The sequence below is a fragment of the Schistocerca gregaria genome, chromosome 4 (genome assembly GCF_023897955.1).
Source record: "Schistocerca gregaria isolate iqSchGreg1 chromosome 4, iqSchGreg1.2, whole genome shotgun sequence".
NCBI classification, from domain to species: domain Eukaryota; kingdom Metazoa; phylum Arthropoda; class Insecta; order Orthoptera; family Acrididae; genus Schistocerca; species Schistocerca gregaria.
In genome coordinates this window covers 760,212,397-760,238,296 of record NC_064923.1, presented here as the reverse complement: position 1 = coordinate 760,238,296, position 25,900 = coordinate 760,212,397, and the positions used below count along the sequence as shown (strand labels likewise).

The window sequence follows — 25,900 nt, the reverse complement described above, 5'->3', positions numbered from 1 at the left end:
ATAGTGCTCAGAGCCATTTGAACCAGAAATGGGAGAAGGTACTACCCACATGCAACTCAACTGCGCATGCACATTAGCCCGCTCATAATTGCTGAAACGAATCTAATGTTAACAGTTGTGATATCCCGCTCATTGGAGGCAATTTGTTGTTATGAAGCATTGCATGGTCTTCCTAAAGCCTCTGACACATTTTGCTGTTGGAAAAAGCTTGTATGAGCACTGTGTTTTGTTGTTGTATATGTCACGTTTCCTTTGCAATTTATGTTTTATTTTCGTTTTTGTCCAGAATTCTAAAAAATTGCTGGGTTTTCCCGATTTTCGCCTGGTAGAAAAAATTCCCGGGTTTTTCCTGGATCTCCCAGTTGTCCCGGGTTGCATACACCCTGGCTCATTATGCCCTGAAATGAGAAATGTCTTGCCCACTATCCTTCCCACCCCACCTACAGTGGTATTACGCCATCTACTGAATCTACACACTATACTCACCCATCCTTACACAACCCCTGCTTCCAACCCCTTACCTCATGGCTCATATCCCTTTAACAGACCTAGATGCAAGACCTGTCCCGTACATCCTCCCACCACCACCTATTCCAGTCTGGTCACCAACATCACCTATCCCATCAAAGGCTAGGCTACCTGTGAAATCAGCTAACTTGCAACCACCGTGCTGCATTCTATGAAGGCACGACAACCAATAAGCTGTCTGTCTGCTTGAATGCCCATAGACAAATGGGGGCCAAGAAACAAGTGCATCACCCTGTTGCTGAACACACTGCCAAACATGATATTCTTCATTTCAATGACTGCTTCACAGCCTTTGCAATATGGATCCTTCCGACCAACACCAACTTTTCTGAATTCCACTGGTGGGAACTTTCCCTGTAATACATCCTGTGTCCCCATAACCCTCCTGGTCTCAACTTTCACTGTCCTCACACATCCAGCCCCTTCCCTGTTCCCATTCCAGTATTACACAGCCATCATTCCACCTTTATGCGCAGTGCTTTTATTTCTCTCCTTTTCCACTACTCCCCCCCCCCCCCCTTGCAGCACTTCACTGTCTGCTACCCCCACCATATTATTCCTCCCCCTCCCCACCCTAGCCGCCTCCTTACTTCCACCCAGTCTCCACTCCCATCATGCACTGGTGCTACTTTTAATTGGTTGTGACTATCTGTGACTCAGCCTCTCCACTATATGGTAAGCAGTAACTTTCCTTCTCATAATACTGTTACATTCTATCCTGGATTTTCCATTGTTTGTTTAGTTGTCACTATTTATATTTCTGCTAGCAATGACTACACAAACAAGACAGAACATGGATTGTCTGATTTGTTGGATGCCACAACTTATTATCTGCCGACATAAACTTCACAGCTTTTGAAATAAAATGTTTATGCCATAATTTTTTGTCTTTTTCAGCAGATATTGTCAGAAATTGTTCTTGAAATAGATTGATTTGTTCATCAGTTATCACACAATTTTCCAAGAGTATATGTCCGCAAATAACATGACTTGCTTCCACTCCCCCCCAGGTCATCTCTGCAGATTTTATTACAAAAGTGAATACAGCAAAGTAAAAACAGGAATCTTCTATATGGGATAGCAAAGTAAAAACAGGAATCTTCTATATGGGATCATGGCACACATGCGTCTGGCATAGCAAACAGTCTACACAATCATTCAGCTCCAGACAGTGTGTATCTTGTGCATCATGTATGTACTTCTTGTTTACATTTTCTTGAAATGTCATCAATGTACACAAGGTGTTTAAAAAGTATTCCATATTTTGAGATGAAGTAGTATGAACCACAACAAGAAAAAAGTCTTATATTTAATGACTGAAATAAATTGCAATATACCATACATAAACTGCACCTGCTGGGCAAAGAATACAATTTGGAAATATCTGCAATACGTACCTTAAGAGTTATGAGCACATGTTCACCTTGACTACTGTGAGACTTCCCTCTTGTACTGCAAGCTCTCTGCTATCACAAAAAAACATACAGAATGCAGTAAACAAATGAGAACATATCATTTTGTTATTGTAAGTCATTCATAACAGCAAAATGTCTTTACAGTACAAGAGATGTGTTTCACAGTAGCCCTAAGGTATACATTACAGAGCCCATGTTTACAAGATATTTTGTCTCAACTTGATCCATTCTACCATCTCTCAAAATTTGATTCTATTAGAACCCTTACCCAGAGATGTGCACATGGTTTACAGTAATGAAACTAACAGATGTTTACTACATGCTGTAGCCGTAGACAACAACACATGAATATGTCCTCATTTATTTACTACATTGTGTAAGCTTTTTGTGATAGCAAACAACATGCAGTAAAAGAGATGTGTTTCACAGTAGCGAAGGTGAACAAGTGCTCACAGCTCTTAAGATATGCATTATAGAGCCCATGTTTACTGGATATTTTTGCCATGTTTTATCAACACTACCATCCCTCACCTACCCCCATGAACCATGGACCTTGCCGTTGGTGGGGAGGCTTGGGTGCCTCAGCGATACAGATGGCTGTACCATAGGTGCAACCACAACGGAGGGTTATCTGTTGAGAGGCCAGACAAACGTGTGGTTCCTGAAGAGGGGCAGCAACCTTTTCAGTAGTTGCAGGGGCAACAGTCTGGATGATTGACTGATCTGGCCTTGCAACACTAACCAAAACGGCCTTGCTGTGCTGGTACTATAAACGGCTAAAAGCAAGGGGAAACTACAGCCATAATTTTTCCTGAGGGCATGCAGCTTTACTGTATGGTTAAATGATGATGGCATCCTCTTGGGTAAAATATTTCGGAGGTAAAATAGTCCCCCATTCAGATCTCTAGGTGGGGACTACTCAAGAGGACGTCGTTATCAGGAGAAAGAAAACTGGCGTTCTACGGATCAGAGCGTGGAATGCCGATCCCTTAATCGGGCAAGTAGGTTGGAAAATTTAAAAAGGGAAATGGATAGGTTAAAGTTAGATATAGTGGTAATTAGTGAAGTTCGATGGCAGGAGGAACAGGACTTTTGGTCAGGTGAATACAGGGTTATAAATACAAACTCAAATAGGGCTAATGCAGGAGTAGGTTTAATATAGAATAAAAAAATAGGAGTGAGGGTAAGTTACTACCAACAGCATAGGGAACGCATTATTGTGGCCAAGATAGACACGAAGCCCATGCCTACTACAGTAGTACAAGTTTATATGCCAACTAGCTCTGCAGATGATGAAGAAATTGATGAAATGTATGATGAGACAAAAGAAATTATTCCGGTAGTGAAGGGAGATGAATATTTAATAGTCATGGGTGACTGGAATTCGAGAGTAGGAAAAGGGAGAGAAGGAAACATAGTGGGTGAATATGGATTGGGGAAGAGAAATGAAAGAGGAAGCCGCCTGGTAGAATTTTGCACAGAGCATAACTTAATCATAGCTAACACTTGGTTCAAGAATCATAAAAGAAGGTTGTATACATGGAAGAATCCCCGAGATACTAGAAGGTATCAGATAGATCATATAATGGTAAGACAGAGGTTTAGGAACCAGGTTTTAAATTGTAAGACATTTCCAGGGCCAGATGTGGACTCTGACCACAATCTATTGGTTATGAACTGAAGAAATTGCAAAAAGGTGGGCATTTAAGGAGATGGGACCTGGATAAACTGACTAAACCAGAGGTTGTACAGAGTTTCAGGGAGAGATTAAGGGAACAATTGACAGGAATGGGGGAAAGAAATACAGTAGAAGAAGAATAGGTAGCGTTGAGGGAATTGATGAAAGGAGAAAATATAAAATCGCAGTAAATGAAGCAGGCAAAAGGGAATACAAACGTCTCAAAAATGAGATAGACAGGAAGTGCAAAATGGCTAAGCAGGGATGGCTAGAGGACAAATGTAAGGCTGTAGAGGCTTATCTCACTAGCGGTAAGATAGATACTGCCTACAGGAAAATTAAAGGGACCTTCGGAGAAAAGAGAGCCACTTGTATGAATATCAAGAGCTCAGATGGAAACCCAGTTCTAAGCAAAGAAGGGAAGGCAGAAAGGTATATTGGGGGTCTATACAAGGGCGATGTACTTGAGGACAATATTATGGAAATGGAAGAGGAGGCAAATGAAGATGAAATGGGAGAGCTTGACAGAGCACTGAAAGACCTGAGTCGAAACAAGGCCCCCTGAGTAGACAACATTCCATTAGAACTAATGACGGCCTTGGGAGAGCCAGTCCTGACAAAACTGTACCATCTGGTGAGCAAGATGTATGAGAAAGGGGAAATACCCTCAGACTTCAAGAAGAATATAATAATTCCAATCCCAAAGAAAGCAGGTGTTGACAGATGTGACAATTACCGAACTATCAGTTTAATAAGTTACAGCCGCAAAATACTAACACGAATTCTTTACAGACGAATGGAAAAACTGGTAGAAGCCGACCTCGGCGAAGATCAGTTTGGATTCCGCAGAAATGTTGGAACACGTGAGGCAATACTGACCCAACGACTTATCTTAGAAAATAGATTAAGGAAAGGCAAAGCTACATATCAAGCATTTGTGGACTTAGAGAAAGCTTTTGACAATGTTGACTGGAATACTCTCTTTTAAATTCAAAAGGTGGCAGGGGTAAAATACAGGGAGCGAAAGGCTTTTTACTATTTGTACAGAAACCAGATTGCAGTTATAAGAGTCGAGGGGCATGAAAGGGAAGCAGCGGTTGGGAAGGGAGTGAGACAGGGTTGTAGCCTCTCCCCAATGTTATTCAATCTGTATATTGAGCAAGCAGTAAAGGAAACAAAAGAAAAATTTGGAGTAGGTATTAAAAGTCCATGGAGAAGAAATAAAAACGTTGAGGTTCGCCGATGACATTGTAATTCTGTCAGAGACAGCAAAGGACTTGGAAGAGCAGTTGAACGGAATGGACTGTGTCTTGAAAGGAGGATATAAGATGAACATCAACAAAAGCAAAACAAGGATAATAGAATGTAGTCAAATTAAATCGGGTGATGCTGAGGGAATTAGATTAGGAAATGAGTAAAGGAGTTTTGCTATTTGGGGAGCAAAATAACTGATGATAGTCGAAGTAGAGAGGATATAAAATGTAGACTGGCAATGGCAAGGAAAGCGTTTCTGAAGAAGAGAAATTTGTTAACATCGAGTATAGATTTAACTGTCAGGAAGTCGTTTCTGGAAGTATTTGTATGGAGTGTAGCCATGTATGGAAGTGAAACATGGACGATAAATAGTTTGGACAAGAAGAGAATAGAAGCTTTTGAAATGTGGTGCTACAGAAGAATGCTGAAGATTAGATGGGTAGATCACATAACTAATGAGGAGGTATTGAATAGAATTGGGGAGAAGAGGAGTTTGTGGCACAACTTGACAAGAAGAAGGGATCGGTTGGTAGGACATGTTCTGAGGCATCAAGGGATCACAAATTTAGCATTGGAGGGCAGTGTGGAGGGTAAAAATCATAGAGGGAGACCAAGAGATGAATACACTAAGCAGATTCAGAAGGATGTAGGTTGCAGTAAGTACTGGGAGGTGAAGAAGCTTGCAAAGGATAGAGTAGCATGGAGAGCTAAATCAAACCAGTCTCAGGACTGAAGACAACAACAACAACAACCCCTCAAAATATGGAATACTTTTTTCGATATCCTGTTACTAAACAATATCAATGATAAACTGTATTCTTGTCTGACGCTGGCCGGTGTGTCCGAGCAGTTCTAGGCACTTCAGTCTGAACACACACGAATGCTACAGTTGCAAGGTTTGAATCCTGCCTCGGGCATGGATGTGTGTGATGTCCTTAGATTATTTAGGTTTAAGTCGTTCTAAGTTCTAGGGGACTGATGACGTCACATGTTAAATCCCATTGTGCTCAGAGCCATTTGAACCTTGTCTGACACCCTGACTCACAGGTATCATATGTGAAATCCATGAACCTGTTTTAATCATTATTTTTGGGTTTGTATACAAATATTTCAGAACCTTTATGATGTGTTTAGGATAATCTCATTTTTCTAGTATCCTCCACAGTACTTGTCTATTTACATAATTGAAGGCCTGTATGTAATCTATAAAGGCTATACACATTTTTGGATTTGTGCCTTTTCTCTATTAGCTGTTTTGTAATAAACACACTAACTGCCTATGACTTTCTCTTTCTAAAAGCATATTGTTGTCCTTAAAGGAAAGTTTCACTTATAGTCTGTAGTCTCTTGCCAATCATTCTATCATACATCTTCTAAATCACGTCTAGTTATTGCATTTTCTTTTCTTGAAAAGAGGGATGTCAATTGCGCTGCTTCATGCACTTGGTGTATGTCCATTCTTTAAGTATATATACATTAAATAATGGAAAGGCAACCACTCACCTATACCAGACTGATTTGTGACACACATAACAGAAAAATGTGTTCACTAGCTTTTGAGCTCTAGCTCTTTTTCTAGTAGAAAGTACACACACACAACCACACAAACACCTAAACACACACTACTACAGCCATGGAGATACTAATTATTGATTATTGAGAGCAGTTGCCTGGGCTGACAGATGCGGGGAGACTGTAGAAAAGGACATGTGAGACAAGGTAGGAGTAGCAAGGTAGTGTGAGGCAGGTGTGGGAAAGATGTGTCAGTGGCTGCACAATGAGACAAAATGAGTTATGAGGAGGCAGAGCTTATAACAAATATAGAAACAGAGGGAGTTGGAGAGGGGAAGGGGAAAAGGGAGGGGTTGGAGATGGAGATGGAGTGGGAGACAGGGAGGGGAAAGAGAAGGGAAAGGAGTGGGAGGAAGGAGAGAGAGGAGAGAAAGAGAGAGAGAGGAGAGAAAGAGAGAGAGAGGAGAGAAAGAGAGAGTATGTACATATGGGGTGGTGGGGAGAGGGGAGGGGAATAGTACACGATGTAAGTGGTGCAGGAGTGGTGTGGGCAAATACAGAAGACAAAAAGAAGACAATAAGGTGGGGCAGTGGGAAACAGGTTTGGGAGGTATAAAGCAGGGAATTGTGAGACTGGAGGATACACTGGAGAGGCAATTCGCATCCATGATGTTCAGAGAAATTTGTGCTGGAAGGGAGTATGTAAATGGTACATGGAGTGAAGCAGGTGTTCAAGTCATTTGTGTTGTGATGTGCAGCATGTTTGGAAAAAGCTGGCCACATTTTGGCAGTCACCACTCATGCTACTACACAGTTATTTATCTATTATGCACACACGGAATGCTACACAGCGATTATAGCACAATATTACAGAATAGTTTATATTTAACAAGATTGCTTATTATGTTGCCTTCTTTTATAATAGGATAGAAAATGCCTGTAATTAGACTGTGGTAGGAGATGGTGGGTGGATGTATGGGACAGATTTTCCACCTGAGTTGTCCACAAGGAAATGAGCTGCTGTGTGCAGGATGGGGATCAGGATTAAAATATGGATGATAAAAGATATTCTAAAGGCTGAGTAGGCAGCAAACGCTACTTTGTGTGAGTAGGATTTTGGGAAGGACAACTCTAATGGTGGGGCATTACGAGAGGTATTCAAAGCCCTGGTGAAGGATGCAGCTGGGAATTTCAAGGCCAGGGTGATACTGGGTGATAAGAGGGGTGCAGGTAGGTGGCTGGCTAACAGGTCTGCTACTGCCAGAGGAGGAGTTGGGGAGATCTGTTAATACACTACTGGCCACTAAAATTGCTACACAACGAAGATGACATGCTACAGACACGAAATTTAACTGACAGGAAGAAGATGCTGTGATATGCAAATGATTTCCTTTTCACAGCATTCACACAACACTGGCGTCGGTGGCGACACCTACAACGTGCTGACATGACGAAAGTTTCCAACTGATTTCTCATACACAAACAGCAGTTGACGGGCATTGCCTGGTGAAACGTTGTTGTGATGCCTCGTGTAAGGAGGAGAAATGCGTACCATCACGTTTCCGACTTTGATAAAGGTCGGATTGTAGCCTATCGCGATTGCGGTTTATCGTATCGTGACATTGCTGCTCGTGCTTGGTCGATATCCAATTACTGTTAGCAGAATATGGAATCGGTGGGTTCAGGAGGGTAATACGGAACACCGTGCTGGATCCCAATGGCCTCGTATCACTAGCGGTCGAGGTTACAGGCATCTTATCTGCATGGCTGTAATGGATTGTGCAGCCATGTCTTGATCCCTGAGTCAACAGATGGGGACGTCTGCAAGACAACAACCATCTGCACGAACAGTTCGATGACGTTTGCAGCAGCATGGACTATCAGCTCGGAGACCATGGCTGCAGTTACCCTTGACACTGCATCACAGACAGGTGTGCCCGCGATGGTATACTGAACGACGAACCTGGGTACACAAATGGCAAAACCGCATTTTTTTGGATGAATTCAGGTTCTGTTTACAGCATCATGATGGTTGCATCCATGTTTGACGACATCGCAGTGAACCGCACATTGGAAGCATGTATTCGTCATCGCCATACTGGCGTATCACCCAGTATGATGGTATGGGGTACCATTGGTTACACGTCTCGGTCACCTCTTGTTCGCATTGACGGCAGTTTGAGCAGTGGATGTCACATTTCAGATGTGTTACTACCTGTGGCACTACCCTTCATTCGATCCCTGCGAAACCCTACATTTCAGCAGGATAATGCACAACCGCATGTTGCAGGTCCTATAGGGCCCTTTTTCAATCAGAAAATGTTCGGCTGCTGCCCTGGCCAGCACATTCTCCAAATGTCTCAACAATTGAAAACATCTGGTGAATGGTGGCTGAGCAACTAGCTCATCACAATACGCCAGTCACTACTCTTGATGAACTGTGGTATCGTGTTGAAGCTACCTGTACCTGCCATCCAAGCTCTGTTTGACTCCCAGGCGTATCAAGGCCGTTATTATGGCCAGAGGTGGTTGTTCTGGGTACTGATTTCTCAGAATCTAGGCACCCAAATCGCGTGAAAATGTAATCATATTTCAGTTCTAGTATAATATATTTTCCAATGAATACCTGTTTATCATCTGCATTTCTTCTTGGTGTAGCAATTTTAATGGCCAGTAGTGTATATGAGCTGGATAAAATATTGTATTTCAGTAAAGACTCTGGTAAGGTTATCATTATATTTCAGCAGCTTCTGCTTCCCAATGCACCTGCGGCATCTGTCAGTGGTGAGGTTGTAAAGAAGAGACTTTTTGACAAGAAAAGAGTAACAGTTGTTGAAATTAAGGTACCATGGAGGTCAAAGCTACTCTAAGACAGATTTGTATAAAAGTTATCTAGTACAGTGAAGAATTCTTCCTCAAAGCATCACACTTCAAAAACTGCACCAAGTCTCAAATTCAAGGTCATTTCTGTTAAGTTAAATAGTAAATAGTCTTCTATTTTTCTACATGTTTTCATTTAATTAAAAACATATCTACCAATTATGACCTCATTCAAAAACAAAGACAATACCTTTCAATGAATCCTTTCGCCCTCTGCTGAATTGTTCCACTGCAGATTCCGTTTTCAAGTTATGCTTCCTTTCACAGAGCAGATCTTTGCGGTTTTTGTAATACTCATACACTACTTCAGCATCTTCCCACTCATAATCACTATATGTGGTGATTCTGGTAACCAAACCATCAGCTTGCACATATGGTGCAAAATGTTCTTCTCTTGCCTTCTTATAAAACGTGCACTTTTGCCCCTTTGGATATCGGTTCAGGAAAACTAGGAAATAAACAAATAACTTACCTCAATTGAATCAGTTAGATTGTAAAATAGTTGAAACTCAATACTATTGTTTAACTGCCTGTGTTTTTATCCAATATGTACTCCACAGGATGTTCTAATAAAAAAAGTACTATCAAAAGGTAGAAAAATCACAAATTCTAATAAAAAAAGTATTATCAAAAGGTAGAAAAATCACAAATACTTTTTAATTATGCTACTGCATCTTCAGCACTGTACAAGTGACACTGGTTGTCATTTGGTACCAGTTTCGCATCTGTCAACAAACACTGCTGGTCATTAAAGTTGCAACAATGGAAGACAGCAAATAATGAAATTATATTTTTTTTTTGGGGGGGGGGGGGGGGGGGGGAATTTAGTTCACAGAGCTGCCACCTCTGGCAGTAACAACATCTCTAACCCAGCTGGGCATTGAGTTAAATTGAGCTTGAAGGACAGATACAAGTATGACATTCCATTCTCTTTGAACTATATGCGAATTTTCATCAATTGTAGTGGCTAGCAAGTAGTCATCTCTCAGCAACACATGACCAGATGTTTTCAGCGGCTGAGATACGACAAGAATGTGATCTCAAACGCAACAGATGAAACTTTGTATTGAGGTACAACAGGACAGCATAGGCAATATCAATTCTTTGATTATTTTGTCAAAAGATTGTGTCACAGAGACTCAGTAGGGCTCATCTACCAGCCTCAACACATCAGAATGCCCTGTTTTCCATATTACCAGAGGTTCAGTCATTGGTAACCAGCACCATCAAGCAATGTGCTGGCATTATGCATTCTCCTCAGAGCCTCCACACATGTGATGCTGTACAAAGAAGAGGGACTTGTCTGAAAAGGTGATACAGTACAACTATGTGACCTGAGTTGGTGCTTGGTGGGCACCACTGTCAGTGTGTCTCTCTCTCTCTCCTGTCATGTCGATGGAGGAGTGATGATTGTCACTGTGCTAGCAGTCAAAGGTACTCCCAACATCATCACAAGGTCTCTTTGTGTACTTGTCTTCCTGTAAACAAGCCCATTTCATAGCTCAAGGTACATGATATGACTGCAAGTTTGAGAGAATAATATATCTATCCTCTCAAGCACAAGTCACTCAAGTCCACTGAGATCCTGCACGGTATAGAGTATGGACCTTCTGAATCCATCAATTCCATAGTTGCATGATAGGCATGAGATCTTGACCAACAAGAGCAGGAACACCACAGAATGGTGAATCCCAGATTCAAGAGGGTCGTGATCTCGCCATTTTAAAATACTGATGTGTTCTGGTAAACATTTCTCTTCTTACAGAAGGCATAATGTGATTCTCTCTCAGACAACCAACATTTGGATGCATTTTCTGAATAGAAGGATGCTGCATAATCTTTCCTTATATGCAGAATGTAGGTGACATAAATGCTACCTACTTTGTGCAATTGGAGTGAAATCCTAACCTTTGGCATGTCCAAGCATGTAGTACATTTCATTCCAGTTTAACATTTTTTGCACATCCTCACAGTGTTACAATTTCAGTGGGCAGCACAGAGTGCATATTAATGATTTTAGAAGCTCTGTATGCTGATCATGTATGTACATTGACATCAGAAATGTTATTCTGATTGCTACAGCACATACAAATGAGATTGTAGTAAATACTGTGCGTACTTTTATTAACTAATTTGCTAAGTGTTGGACAAATTTGCTTTTAATGTAAAAGAAAAAAATATATAAAAGTTATATACTGCATGGCTGTCAGTGAATGTCTGTAAAAATTGAAACTTTAGAGGAAAACAATCCATCTAAATGGATAGAATTTTGGTTGGTGTGTGGGCTGAAACTGCTGTCAACTGTAGTATGGAGCAATGGTGAACTGCATAATATATATGCTACACACTAAGGACATAGATGATAAAATGCTTATTGTCATTCCTTATGTAGTTAAAGGATTAAATGTGGCCACAGATCAATAGGATACCGAAAGCTTAATAAAATAGTTGAAAGATAATTTCAAAATAAAACTGGAACCAGTGTCAAATAGCTTGTGTTTGAGAAATGAATATTTTAATCATGTGTAACGGAACTAATTTAGAAAGCATAAGCAATGAACTTATTGGAAAATTTCAGTTTTTATGAATGCAAACCTGCTTTGACATCTGTGGTAAAGTAACCACAGACTTTGAAAATGAAACGTTGCAAGTACTACAAAAAGTAATCTCCCTTATTGATAAAAAATTAAGCAATTATGATATGATTATTAGAACAATACCTGCCTTTCACATCTATGCAGATTTCTCACATATCACTTCATTTTAGATCAGCATCATATGCAAAATGTCTGAAATTACTATTAAATTGTCTGTCAGTTCATTAATGTACAACATCTACAGCAAGGGCCCCGATAAACCTCCCAAGGCATTCCTGAATATATTTGTACTTTTTTCAATGACTCCAAAATAACATGGAGCATGCACACTCATGAAATGGTTATATGGGAAAATCCACACTTCATCGCTGCCTTGAAGATGCTGTGTCCCATTGCTCATATGCCAACTATAACACCATGTTCAAACTCACTTAAATCTTGACAATCTGCCATTGTAGCAACAGTAACCAATCTAATAATTGCACCAGACATTTGCTGGCTTATATAGGTGCTGCCGATCGCAGTGCCATATTCTGCCAGCTAACATATTTCTGTATTTGAATATGCATGCCGTTACCCGTTTCTTTTCCACTTCAGTGTAAGTAGCAATGTTCAATTTCATATAACTGTTAACTGGAAGAAGAACGTTAGTGGATTTGTAGTGACAAGTCAGCAACACAGATTGATAGTTGAAGAATAGATGTGAGTGCATGGAGTTGAGAGATGGTCTGCAAGACTTTGTATTTTAGATTATTCTTAGATTTTATAGTGATTGGTGTTCGTTACTGATCTCTTGTATAAAAGTTAAAGTAAAGTATCTTGCATCATTTCCATTTACCAGCACTCCTTCACACCTATTGGATACATAGTTACTCCAGCTTGTACATCTGGACATCACTGGACCAGTGCCTTACTCCATTGGGTACAAGTACTTGTTGGTGATAATAGACCGCTCTACCTGTTGGCCAGAAGCTACACCAATTATCGATATTTCAACAGAGACTGTGGCTAAGGATTTTGTTTGCTGATTGTAGCCTTCAATTTGATTGCTTACTTTCTACAGAACTCAAAAAACTACATGGAATCTCACATCCCAAGACTATGAGCTACCACCCCTTGAGTAATTGAATGGTGGAACAGCTGCATAGAACACTGAAAGGAGCACTCAAGTGCCACAACAGTACCTGGAGTGATGCTTTTTCTGTCACATTATTCAGCTAGAGAACAGCTATTAAAACAAATATCAGTCTGGCCCTGAGACAACTAGTTGATGTGCAGCAAATACATGTTCCAGCAGACCTCACAGAAAGCCAGGAGGTTTCAACTTCCCCTGGTGCACATACTACAAGTGTTCACACAGACAATGCAGCACACAAGGCAGTGACTCATTCTGACAACGCCAGCCTGTCATGGCACCAAGCAAACATTTTATCTTAAGGACCTCCAAAACTAATCACGCAAGAGCTTATGTGTCAATGCGATCAAGCCACCATTATGTCCCTGTACTTGGGGCCATATTCAATTATTACAATGTGTCTTTTACACCACCGTAATACTGTAAGATGGCAAGGCCACAACAGTGCTTGTTGAGGGAATGAAGTCTGCTTACATCATAGAAAAAGACTCCAGAGACAACAAAGGCAGCTTTTCCAAGGTAAACCCCATCAGGCAAACAGTCCTCAGAGGAGAATACCACCACAATTTCACCAAATCAATCTATCAATGATACAGTTCCATTTGCAACTCTTAGACATTCGAAGCTCAATTTGCATCAGGTTCTATCACTCAAGCAGGATAGAAGGTACACCCAAAATTCTCATCTGTTCCTGGCACCCCCAAAATTCTGCAAGCAAACTCTTCAATTACCAATAAATAGTTGTTACTCCACTTTCACAGAGACTCATGACTCATTAAGTAATGACACTCCAATGCAGAAATGGTATAGCTATGCACTACCGTGGGCAACATCACTCAGTCAGTCGTTCAGCAATCCACTCTCAAAAGATGGGGGCTATTACGGCAACTTATTGGCGACACAGATCGACAGTTGAGGACTCGATGTGAGTGCATGGAATTGAGAGACGATTTGCAAGACTTTTTATTCTAGATTATTCTTAGTTCTTCTAATGACTGATGTTTGTCACTGATTTCTTGTATGAAAGTTAAAATAAGGTATCTTGTGCCATTACCATTTATCAGCACTCCTTGCTTCAGAGTATAATGAGTAACTACAAATTAACCAGAAACAAGAGCAAAAACATTCAAAATAGTATGGATATGGAGTTTAGTTAAACTGAAAGGGAGCTGCCAGTGTGCTCAGTTGTGAAATCTGAACTAGGTGTTAAAGGTATTAGCTTCATAGAAAGACAAGTGATGAAATAGGGAACTCATAAGCTCACGTTGAAATAGGAAATCGTGAAGAGAAAGCATTACTTGATGAAGGGGCAGAATTTATGGGATATCAGAAAATTTACATAATTAAATTAGGCAAAATAAGAATTATATTGAAATGCTTGTGACAGGAGATAAGATTAGAGTGGTTATTGGTAGTCACAGTAAGTTGGTAAGATATCAGACTTTACTGACATTTGAAATTTGAACATGGTTGCTAAATAATACCACAATTAAATGATAAATTCATCTTGGGCACCGGTTACACTAAGTTAGTGCATCTCTTTAATGGAAGGAGAAAACTATATGTCAAACAATGGAAGTGCCAGATTGGAATATCAACAATGTAAGGAAAAGATAGATTGATACTTACTGTAAAGACAACACATTAAGTTGCAGACAGGCACAACTAAAAGATACTTACACACTAGCTTTTGAACAAAGCCTATGTCAGAAAAAGAAATACAACCACATTCATTCATGCAAGCAAGCACATCTCACACACTTGTGACTGCCATCTTTGGCAACTTGTTTCAAGCTGCTGCTGATAGTAGTCACATGTGAGTGAGGTAAGCTTGCATGTGTGAATGAATGTGTGTGTGTGTGTGTGTGTGTGTGTGTGTGTGTGTGTGTGTGTTTCTTTTTCTGATGAAGTCTGTGGCTCAAAGTTAATGTGTAAGTATCTTTTAGTTGTGCCTGTATACAGCTTAATGTATGGTCTTTATACAAGTAGCAATCTAGCTTTTCCAAAACATTATATACAATAGAACTAGAAGTTGAGTAAAAGGGGTTAATGAATATAATTGAGGGAAACATATCTGAAACTATAGGACTGAATGATAAACACAAGCTTGAGCTAAAATGTTTGTCATGATCATATACAATGTGTTCAGTGCTATACCAAGTCTGCCTGCTTAGCTGGGTGGTAACGTGCTTGCCTCCCATGCACTGGGCCTGGGTTCAGTTCCTGGCCAGGTTGGAGATTTTCTCCACTCGTGGACAGGGTGTTGTCATGATAATATACAATGTGTTCAGTGCTATACCAAGTCTGCCTGCTTAGCTGGGTGGTAATGTGCTTGCCTCCCATGCACTGGGCCTGAGTTCAGTTCCTGGCCAGGTTGGAGATTTTCTCCACTCATGGACAGGGTGTTGTGTAGTCCTCACCATCATTTCATCTTCATCATTGGCCGCAAGTCACCCAATGTGGTGTTGACCGAAATAAGACTTGCACTTGGTGGCTGAACCTACAAGGGACAACCCGGCCAACAATGCCATATGATCATTTCATTTCATTTTTTTTTCAGAGCTTACCGTGAAGTGTGAAGAATTCTGAACGTGTAGCAAAATTGAAAGCCCATAAACCACTCTTTAAAAACAACATGATGTATCAATTGCATAGTGTCCAGCCATTGAAAAAGAGTTGCAATAGATGGAAAGCAATGTTATAATTCAGTGTAGTAATTATCACAATCATTCTTTGATAATTGTAACAAAATGTAGGTGTCACACTCACTTTAGACTCTAGGCTTGTGAACAAATTCACATACAGAGAAAATGACCATTCTGAGAACATAAATTAGTTATTACATATGATACTGCAGTGTCTGTGTTGTTCCAAATTATGATACAATGTTCCTTTGAACATGGAAGGAACAGCTACTGTAAGGACTTCAACTGCTATGAGATACATTAAATGTATTTACAGCCGGCTGGTGTGGCCGAGCGGTTCTAGGCACTTCAGTCTGGAACCGCATGACCGCTATGGTCGCAGGTTCGAATCCTGCCTTGGGCATGGATGTGTGTGACGTCCTTAGTTAGCTGGGTTTAAGTAGTTCTAAGTTCTAGGGGACTAATGACCTCAGATGTCAAGTCCCATAGTGCTCAGAGCCATTTGAACCATTTTGTACTTACAGTTGGAAATATGGACAACCATCAGCTGTATAATGGAATGACGAGAATGAAAATTTGTGACGGACCTGGACGCAAACCAGGATTTCCCACTTGTCACAAGCGGTCACCTTACCATTAGGTTATCCGAGCAAGGCTCACAGCCGGACCCAAACTTCCCTATGTTGTCGACCATGTGATGTGTCTACAACATATACTCGTACATCCATCACATATATTCCCATATGGGGGAAACATATTGCAGTGCCTGTGATATTCCAAATTATAATGTAACTTCCTTTGGACTTGCCTGCACGGGCACTGTGAGAAGTACGGCCATTATGAAATACATGAAATGTATTCGTAGTTGTGAATATGGACAATCATTGGCTTTATAATGAAATGATGGCAATGAAAATTTGTGCCGTATCGTGACTCAAGCCCGGATTCTCCACCTATCGCGAGCAGGAATTCCAGGTTCGGGTCCTCAAGTCAGCACAAATTTTTGTAGTCATCATTCCATTACATAACTAATGGTAGTCCGTATTTGCAACTGCAAATACATTTCATGTGTTTATTATGTATGTTTGAGTGTATTATATCCATGACAAGCTTGGATTTAATCTCTGGATTTCATCAAGTTCTACTTGCTCCAAAATCTTACTGACTTTGTTGAATATGTTAGATGATACAAAATTACATTTAAGAAAGCTGCCAAGGCAGTAAAGCAAACGGTAAACAATAGTTTAATTTTAAGACATGAGAATAAATCAAAGGCAATGTGGTCACTTGTGAAATATTAGCTAGGTGTTAAAGCCTCTGGTCATGAAATTTGTAAAATCAAGCTGCAAGATGAGGTTATTGTAAATCTAGCTCAAAATTTCAAAATGCTTCAATTAATTCTTCAGTAACGTAGTGAAGTCAGATATCAATGTTGCAAATTATGACAACAAAGTATGTCCCTTTGGACTAGATCTAATGAGTACTCACAAAATTTAAAACAGTGTCAGCAATAGGAGTAAAATATTACATTAACACTGAAAAACAAAACCTCTTCAGACTGGGTTGGAATACCCACAAAAGTTCTCAAATTTATATGTAAAATAATAGGACAGCCACTGTCTAAAATGGTAAACCAATCTTTTAAATATGGATGTTTCCCAGAGGTGCTGAAGTATGAAGAAGCAAAACTACTGTTCAAAAAAGAATAAAGAGAGGATATGGAAAATTGTCATCCCATATCTCTTTTTCCAGTCCTGTCAAAAGTATATGAAAAAGTAGCTCCCATCCAGATTCAAAATTTTATTGAAAAATAAAAAATGAGGTCGCAGATATATTTGTGACCTCAAAAAATCATGCACTACTTAGCCATAAACTTGAAAGGTATGAAATCAGGGGTAGTGTTCTGCACTGGCTTATGTAATACCTGTGCAACAGGGAACAAAGAGTGGTGCAGCAAATGCAGGAAATCATTCTTCGAAATGACCCTCACGGTTCTATCCTAGGACCTACTTTGTTTCTATTCTACATTAACGATCTACCAATCAATAAAAACGCTCTTGGATGGATAAAAAAAATCTACTCACCAAACAGTGGCAGGAGAACAAACACACACAAAAAGGTTTGACTTGTGCAAGCTTTCAGAGCCAGTGGCTCCTTCTTCCAACAGAAGAGTTGAAAGGAAGGAAGAGGGATAAAGAAAAGAACTGGACAGGTTTAGCAAAAGGGGTACAGTTCAGAAAATTCACCCAGGACCCCAGGTCGGGGGAGTCTTACTGGATGGGATGAGAAGGAAAGACTGATTGTTGGGGACTGTTTTTCCTTCTCATCCTGTCTAGTAAGTCTCCCCCCACCCAGGGTTCTGAGTGACTTTTCCAAACTGTACCCCTTTTGCTAAAGTTCTCCAGTCCTTCTCCTTCATCCCTCTTCCTTCCACTTCAGCTCTTTTGCCGGAAGAAGGAGCCACTGATTCCGAAAGGTTGCATAAGTTACTCCTGCCACTGCTTGGTGAGTAGATTTCTTTTATCCATCCAGTTACACTGTATTGTCAGAAATTTATTACTTTCATTGCAATACAAATTCCCAATGGTTTTATTTGCAGATGACACATCTGTATTAATTGAGGAGCTTGAGCCAGAAAACATCCCTGTCTGCATTATCAGTACCCATTCCCTCCATTCAGACTGAGCTGCAGAAAATCCTAAAAATCCAAGGTCCCTCACAAGGCCTCACAATGGCTTCCATAGACTTACTCACTCCACTTGAGCCACGTACCCCTACCTTCTACCTATTACCCAAAATCCACAAAGAGAACCATCCTGGCCATCCCATTGTAGCAGGCTTCAAAGCCCCAACAGAACGTATCTCAGCTCTGGTAGACCAACACCTCCAACCTATCACCTGCAGACTCCCATCCTACATCAAGGACACAAACCACTTCCTAGAACGCCTCAAATCCATTCCCACTCCTCTCCCACCTGAAACCTTTCTTGTGACCATAGATGCTACATCCCTTTACACAAACATCCCACACACCCATGGTCTCTCTGCCCTTGAGCACTACCTCTCCCAACGCCCACCCGAAGATCTTCCAAAAACCTCGTTCCTTATCACACTTACCAACTTCATCCTCACCCATAATTACTTCACTTTTGAAGGCCAGACCTACAAACAAATCAGGGGAACTGCCATGGGAACCAGGATGGCTCCATCCTATGCCAACCTCTTCATGGGCCGCATGGAGGAGGCTTTCCTGAAGACCCAACAGCTGCTTCCTCTGGCCTGGTATAGGTTCATAGATGACATCTTTGTGGTCTGGACTCATGGTGAAGAAACACTCCTTAATTTCCTTCATAACCTCAACTCCTTTTCGAATCTGAATTTCACCTGGTCCTTCTCCAAAACCAAAGCCACCTTCCTGGATGTTGACCTTCATCTTGTTGAAGCTCACATCCACACCTCTGTCCATATCAAACCCACCAACAAACAACAGTACCTTCACTTTGATAGCTGCCATCCATTCCACATCAAACGCTCCCTTCCCTACAGCCTAGGTATTCGTGGCAAACATATCTGCTCCAGTGACGAATCCCTCAACAATTACACCAATAACCTGACCAGTGCTTTCCTCTCCCGCAACTATCCTGCAGACCTTGTCCACAAACAGATCTCCCGAGCAATACATTCCTCCCCGTCCAACAACAATATTCCTACCCTCAGACCACACAGAAGCATCCCCCTTGTCACCCAATATTATCCTGGCCTCGAATACATCAATAAATTACTCCGCCAGGGATATGACTTTCTCAAGTCAACCCCTGAAATGAGATCATCCCTTGACAAAATTCTCCCCACACCACCCAGAGTTGCCTTTCGTTGTCCCCCTAACCTCCGTAACATCCTTGTTAAACCCTGCAATATTCCCAGACTACCTTCTCTACCCAGCGGTTCCTACCCCTGTAACCGACCCCGCTGCAAAACCTGCCCCATGCATCCCCCCACAACCACCTACTCCAGCCCCGCTACTAGGAAAACATACACAATTCAAGGCAGGGCCACGTGTGAGACTACACATGTCATTTATCAGCTGACATGCCTGCACTGCACAGCCTTTTACATTGGTATGACAACAACTAAACTGGCTGAGCGTATGAACGGACACAGACGAACTGTCCGCCTAGGAGATGTCCAATACCCAATAGCGGAGCATGCCCTCCAGCATAATTCTAGGGACCTAGGAACCTGCTACACTGTATGTGCCATTTGGCTTCTCCCACCCAACACCAGTCCCTCTGAACTGCGGAGATGGGAACTTGCACTCCAGCACATCCTTTCATCCCGCCATCCCCCTGGACTGAACCTACGTTAAACAACCTCACTCCCATTTACTTTTCAGTCTTCTCCTCTTTCCCTTTCCTCTTTAGCCATTCATGCACCTTTCCATCCTACATCTTTATACTATACACCTCTTTACTTCTGTATGCATCCTCTTTGGTTTGAAGCTGGCACAGTACCTGCAGTAGAATATCTTTGGCTTCCCTCAGACAACCATGCCTCCATCCTTGCTACCTTCCCTGTTTTCCTTTCCCTGTTGCTTCATAACCTGGGTTGTGAGTAACTAAATCCACTTTCCCCTCTTCCCTTTCTTTCTCCGCTCTCCTCCCTGATGAAGGAACATTTATTCCGAAAGCTAGGAACTTAAATTTTCGGTTGTTTTTTTGTGTTTCTATCGGCTGTACTGAGCTGAGGTAAGTACTGGCCAGCCCCTCTATCTCTTTGTTAGTAATTATCAGTACAAAAGGTCATTTAGAAACATGGTTTCAGCTCAATGGATTAACCCTGAACATCCCAAAAACCCATGTGGCCCTGTTCAGAACAAAACAGTCAACATCCCAGGAAATTAAAATAGATCATAAAAATCAAAGTGTAGAAGAGTTGATTCTCTGAAATTTTTAGGATCAAACCTAGACAAAAATTTAAATTGGAACAAACATGTGGAATATCTAGTAAACAAACTTTGTAGTTTTGCACTTTTGGCAAATGCCACAGATATGGACACAAGGAAAATTGCATACCACAGTTCCTTTTGGTCTGTTATAAAGTACGGTATTGTTTTTTGGGGAAATTCAAGCAATTTAATGTGCATACTGAAATTACAAGAAAGAATTATTGAAATATGTGTGCTGTGAAACCAAGAAAATCTGAAATTATTAACAGTGCCTTCCCTATATATCTACATTATCATTTTTTGCATATCAGTTTAGAACTATGGAAGGAGAACTTTTTTGGTCACACATGCTCATTGTTTATGGTTATATGCTGAGACTCCCCAGTATATGGAAATGAACATTGGTAGCAAATTAAAAACAAGAACATTTTGAGTATGAACATAGACTCACTGAAAGCTACACGTGGTCTGCTTCAGTGATGCTTTTGCTCAGTTGTGGATTTCATGAGCGATTAACTGAATATTTGAGCAGAATGTATTTTATAAATTGTCTTGTTATGTGAATATGTAGAGGCATCTTTTCACAAAAAAAACTGCATGGATGTTTAAATACAACTCCATCTTATTAACTATAGCTTTATATCAGTTAAATTGTATTAACCATATTTTGATATGTCTCCTGTACTCTAATAAGATATTTAGCATATGTATGTTATTAGACAAATAAACCACAAATCACAACTGTAAAAGCACAGCATTTTTATACATCATATTTTTGTACATCTATACTCTGCAATCCACAATGAAGTGTGTGGCAGAGGGTACGAACCCATTGTACCAGTTACTAGAGTTTCTTTCTCTTCCATTTATTTATTTAAATGTCAAGTTCCGTAGGACCAAATTGAGGAGCAAATCTCTAAGGTCATGGAATGTGTCAGTACATGAACTTACAACATAAAAAGTAATAACAGATAAAAATAAATGTTCATGAACCTGAAAGAAAATCAGTCCATAAGTTTAAGAAAATGCTATCAGCAATACAATAAGAACCATCTTAATTTTTCAAGGAACTCCTTGACAGAATAGAAGGAGTGACCCATGAGGAAACTCTTCAGTTTCGATTTGAAAGCACATGGATTACTGCAAATATTTTTGAATTCGAGTGGCAGCTTATTGAAAATGGATGCAGCAGTATAGTGTACACCCTTTTGCACAAGAGTTAAGGAAGTCCGATCCAAATGGAGGTTTGATTTCTGCTGAGTATTAACCGAGTGAAAGCTGCTTATTGTTGGAAATAAACTAATATTGGTAACAAGGAACGACAATAAGAAACATACATATTAAGAGGCCAATGTCAAAATACCCAGACTCATGAAAAGAGGTCGACAAGAGGTTCGTGAACTCACACCACTTATTGCCAGAACAGCCCATTTCTGAGCTAAAAATATCCTTCTAGATTGGGAAGAGTTACCCCAAAACATAACACCATATGACATAAGTGAAAATGAAAATAAGCAAAGTACACTAATTTGCGTGTTGAAATATCACTCACTTTTGATACCGTTCGAATAGTGAAAATGGCAGTATTAAGTCTATGAACAAGATCCTGAACGTGGGCTTTCCACGACAGCTTACTATCTGTCTGAACACCTAGGAATTTGAACTGTTCAGTTTCACTAATCATATGCCCGTACTGTGAGATTAAAACGTCAGGTTCTGTTGAATTGTGTGTTAGGAACTGTAAAAACTGAGTCTTACTGTGATTTAACGTTAGTTTATTTTCTACAAGTCATGAACTGAGGTCATGTACTGCTCTACTTCAAACCAAGTCAATGGTGCACACACCATCCTTAACTACCAAGCTAGTGTCATCAGCAAACATAAATGTATGGAATGTAGGAAGAATGATTGTTTAAATGCCTCTGTATGAGCTGTAATTATTCTAATCTAATCCTCATTATCCCTGTGTGAGCTATACATAGAGGGTTGTAGTATATCCCTATAATAATTTAAACCTGGTTCTTGAAACTTTAGTAATAGACTTTCTCAGGATAGTTTATGTCTGTCTTCAAGAGTCTGCCATTTCAGTTCCTTCAGTATGTATGTGACACTTTCCCATGGATTAAACAAACCTGTGATCATTCATGCTAGCCTTCTCTGCACACACTCATTATCCCTGTTAGTCCTATCTGGTATGAAACAACACACTTGCGCAATATGTCATTTGTAAGCAATCTCCTTTGTAGAATGATTGCACTTCACCGGTATTCTATCAATAAACTGAGGTCTACCTCCTGCTTTACCCATGACTCAACTTATGTGATCATTCCATTTCATATTATTACAAAGTGTTACACCCAAGTATCTGTATGAGTTGGCCAATTCCAACAGTGACTCACTGATATTATAGTCAAAGGATACTACGCTTCTTCATTTCGTGAAGTGCAGAATTTTACATTTCTGAACATTTAGAGCAAATTGTCAATCTCTGCACCATATTGAAATCTTATCAAGATCTGACTAAATATTTATGCAGCTTCTCTCAGGTAGTACTTCATTGTAGATAACTGCATCATCTGCAAAAAACTGATTTTATATTAATATTGGTTTGGTTTTGTTTTGCTTTACGGTGCAAAAAACAACTGGGATCATACATGCCCAAGTCAAAATTATAGAACACGAAGACAGAGAGGAGTTAAAAAATAACTATACATCACTCAAAATTGACATAATAAAAGACAGCTAAAAAAAGCATGTGGAAAAAGGGCTAAAAGAGACACCATACTGAAATGGAGGTCCAAAACTAAAAATTAAATGGCCTCTGCCGTATTGCTTTGGCGGATAAAAAGTAAAACACAGTCAACAGCCCGTGTGTCATTTGCTAAAATGGCCAATAATTTAGACGGAAAACTCAAGTGGGAATGTAAACAGTTGAAAAATGAGCATTCCACCAGGAAGTGGCGGACAATTAAAACTTGGGTGCAATGTGGGGTAGCACCACTTATCAAATAATTATGGCTAAAAAGGTAGTGCCCAATATGCAGTGTAGTTACAATGACCTTCTCCTGGCATCCAAGCGGCTGGGCGAGGCTAAATAATCTTGAGCTTATTCCCATGAAGGGAGGACCAATGGCGATGCCAAAGGAACAGCAAATCCTGACAAATGGTGACACACAGATCATCAAAAAGAATACAGGTACTCATGGGCTGAGGTACAAGAACTGCAGCCTTGGCAGCAGTGTCAGCAGCCTCGTTTCCTGGCAGACCGACATGACCAGGAACCCACAGAAACATCAGACTGGCTCCATCAAGAATGAGCAAGTGACAGTTTTCCTGGACCCCCTGCACTAAGGGATGGGTGGTGTACAGCACACATAGACTTTGGAGGGTGCTGAGTGAGTCCAAGCAGAGGACACAACTGAAAAGGCTCTGTTGCCGGATGTACTCCATGCCCTGACACAGAAGGAACAGCTCGGCTGCAAATACTGATCAGTGTGCCAGAAGCCAATATCAAAAGACACGGGTGCCAATGATGAAGGCACGCCCGACTCAATGGTCAATCCGAGAGTCATCAGTCTATACAAAGGTACTATTGCGAAGTCCCATGCAAAGGTCGCGAAACTGAAGGCAATAGAGTGAGGCTGGGGTAGTGTCCTTAGGAAGTGAATGGAGGCCAATGTGAACATGGGCTGCTTCATGAAGCCAAGGTGGTGAAGGGTTCTCACCCATGGGGAAAGGTGCAGATAGTGTGAAGTTTAGACACTGTAGCAAGTACCAAAAGAGGACACCAGGAAGTAACACAGAAGAGGGACACACCCCATTCTGGTCATCAAAGGAATCATCAAAGAAGGAGGTATAGGATGGGTGGCCATGCATGGCAGACATGCGGCATGCATTCCTGCTGAGGAGAAAGTCAAGGCGGTAGGACGGTAGTAGTTCAGCAGCTTCATCGTATAGACTCGCAACTGGGCTTATGTAAAAGGTACCCGTGGCCAAACAGATGCCTTGATGGTGGATAGTGTTGAGACAGTGTAAGAGGGATGGACATGCAGACTCATAAACAAAGCACCCATAGTCGAGTTTTGAACATACAAGGACTGGTACAAACGGAGGAGGATGTCCAATCAGCACCCTAGGAAGTACCATTGAGGAACCACGTACAGCAAGCTGTCAGGTAAGACACATGGGAAGACCAAGAGAGTTTCCTATCAAGCATTAGCCCCAGGAATTTTGTAGTTTCAACAAATGGATGGGCAACATGCCCAAGATGTAAAGATGGTGGGAGGAACCAATTGCATCGCCAGAAATTCATACAGATGGTTTTGTCAGTGGAAAAGCAAAAGCCCTTGTTGATGCTCCCGGAATAAAGACAATCAAGGCATTGGTGAAGATGCCACTCAGTGAGACAGGTACATGGAGGACTGAAATAGATGGCAAAATCATCAACAAAAAGGGACCTGGAGATACCCGGCAGGAGAGAGGCCATTATACGGTTAATGGTGATAGCAAAGAGGATGACGGTCAGGATGCAACCTTGAGGCACACTGTTTTCTTGGATAAAGGTGTCCAAAAAGGCAGAACCCACACACACCTTGAAAACTCGATCTTTTAAAAATGCCTGAAGGAAACAAAGCAGACAGCCACAGAAGCTTCATGTGTAAAGAGAATGGAGGATTCCAGTTCTCCAGCAGGTGTTGCAAACCTTCTCCAAATCATAAAACACAGCCACAGTCTGGGATTTACACAGGAAACCGTTCATGACATGGGTGGACAACGTAATGAGATGGTCAACTGCAGAAAGCACTTGAAATCCACACTGTGCATTGGTCAGTAAATTGCAAGACTCGAGCCACCATACCAGTTGGGCATGAATCATACGTTCCATCACCTTGCAAACAAAAGGTAGCTAGAAGGAAGGTTATTGACCTTACCAGGCATATGTATGGGTATGACAGTGGCTTCACACCAGTGCCTGGCAAATGTGGCCTCTGCCCAGATGCAGTTGTACATGTTAAGCAGAAAGTGCTTGCCTGCAAGAGAAAGGTGTTGAAACATCTGAATTTGGATGGCATCTGGCTTGGGGTGGAGGATCAGGAGAGCAAGATCAAGCTCCGTCATAGTAAAGGCAGCATTGTAGCACTCACAATTTGGGGAAGTGAAGGGTATCGCCTGAGCCTCCTCCTCTTGTTTCCAATGTAGGAAGGCAGGGTGATAGTGGGAATAGCTTGAAACTTTTGCAAAATGGTAGCCCAAGGTGCTAGAAATAGCAATAGGGTCCACAATGACATCATCTGCTACTGTTAGGCCAGAA

At 41.0% G+C, this 25,900-nt stretch overlaps 1 protein-coding gene across 1 annotated transcript in view; it reads right to left on the bottom strand.

Moving 5' to 3' along the window:
* Nucleotides 1-25,900, bottom strand: part of LOC126267908 (dynein regulatory complex subunit 7-like) — a 283,625-nt gene that overhangs the window by 144,744 nt on the left and 112,981 nt on the right. The window contains exon 6 of the mRNA XM_049973218.1: nucleotides 9,458-9,715. Coding sequence (XP_049829175.1) covers nucleotides 9,458-9,715 — 258 coding nt within the window. The remainder of the gene's footprint in view (nucleotides 1-9,457; nucleotides 9,716-25,900) is intronic.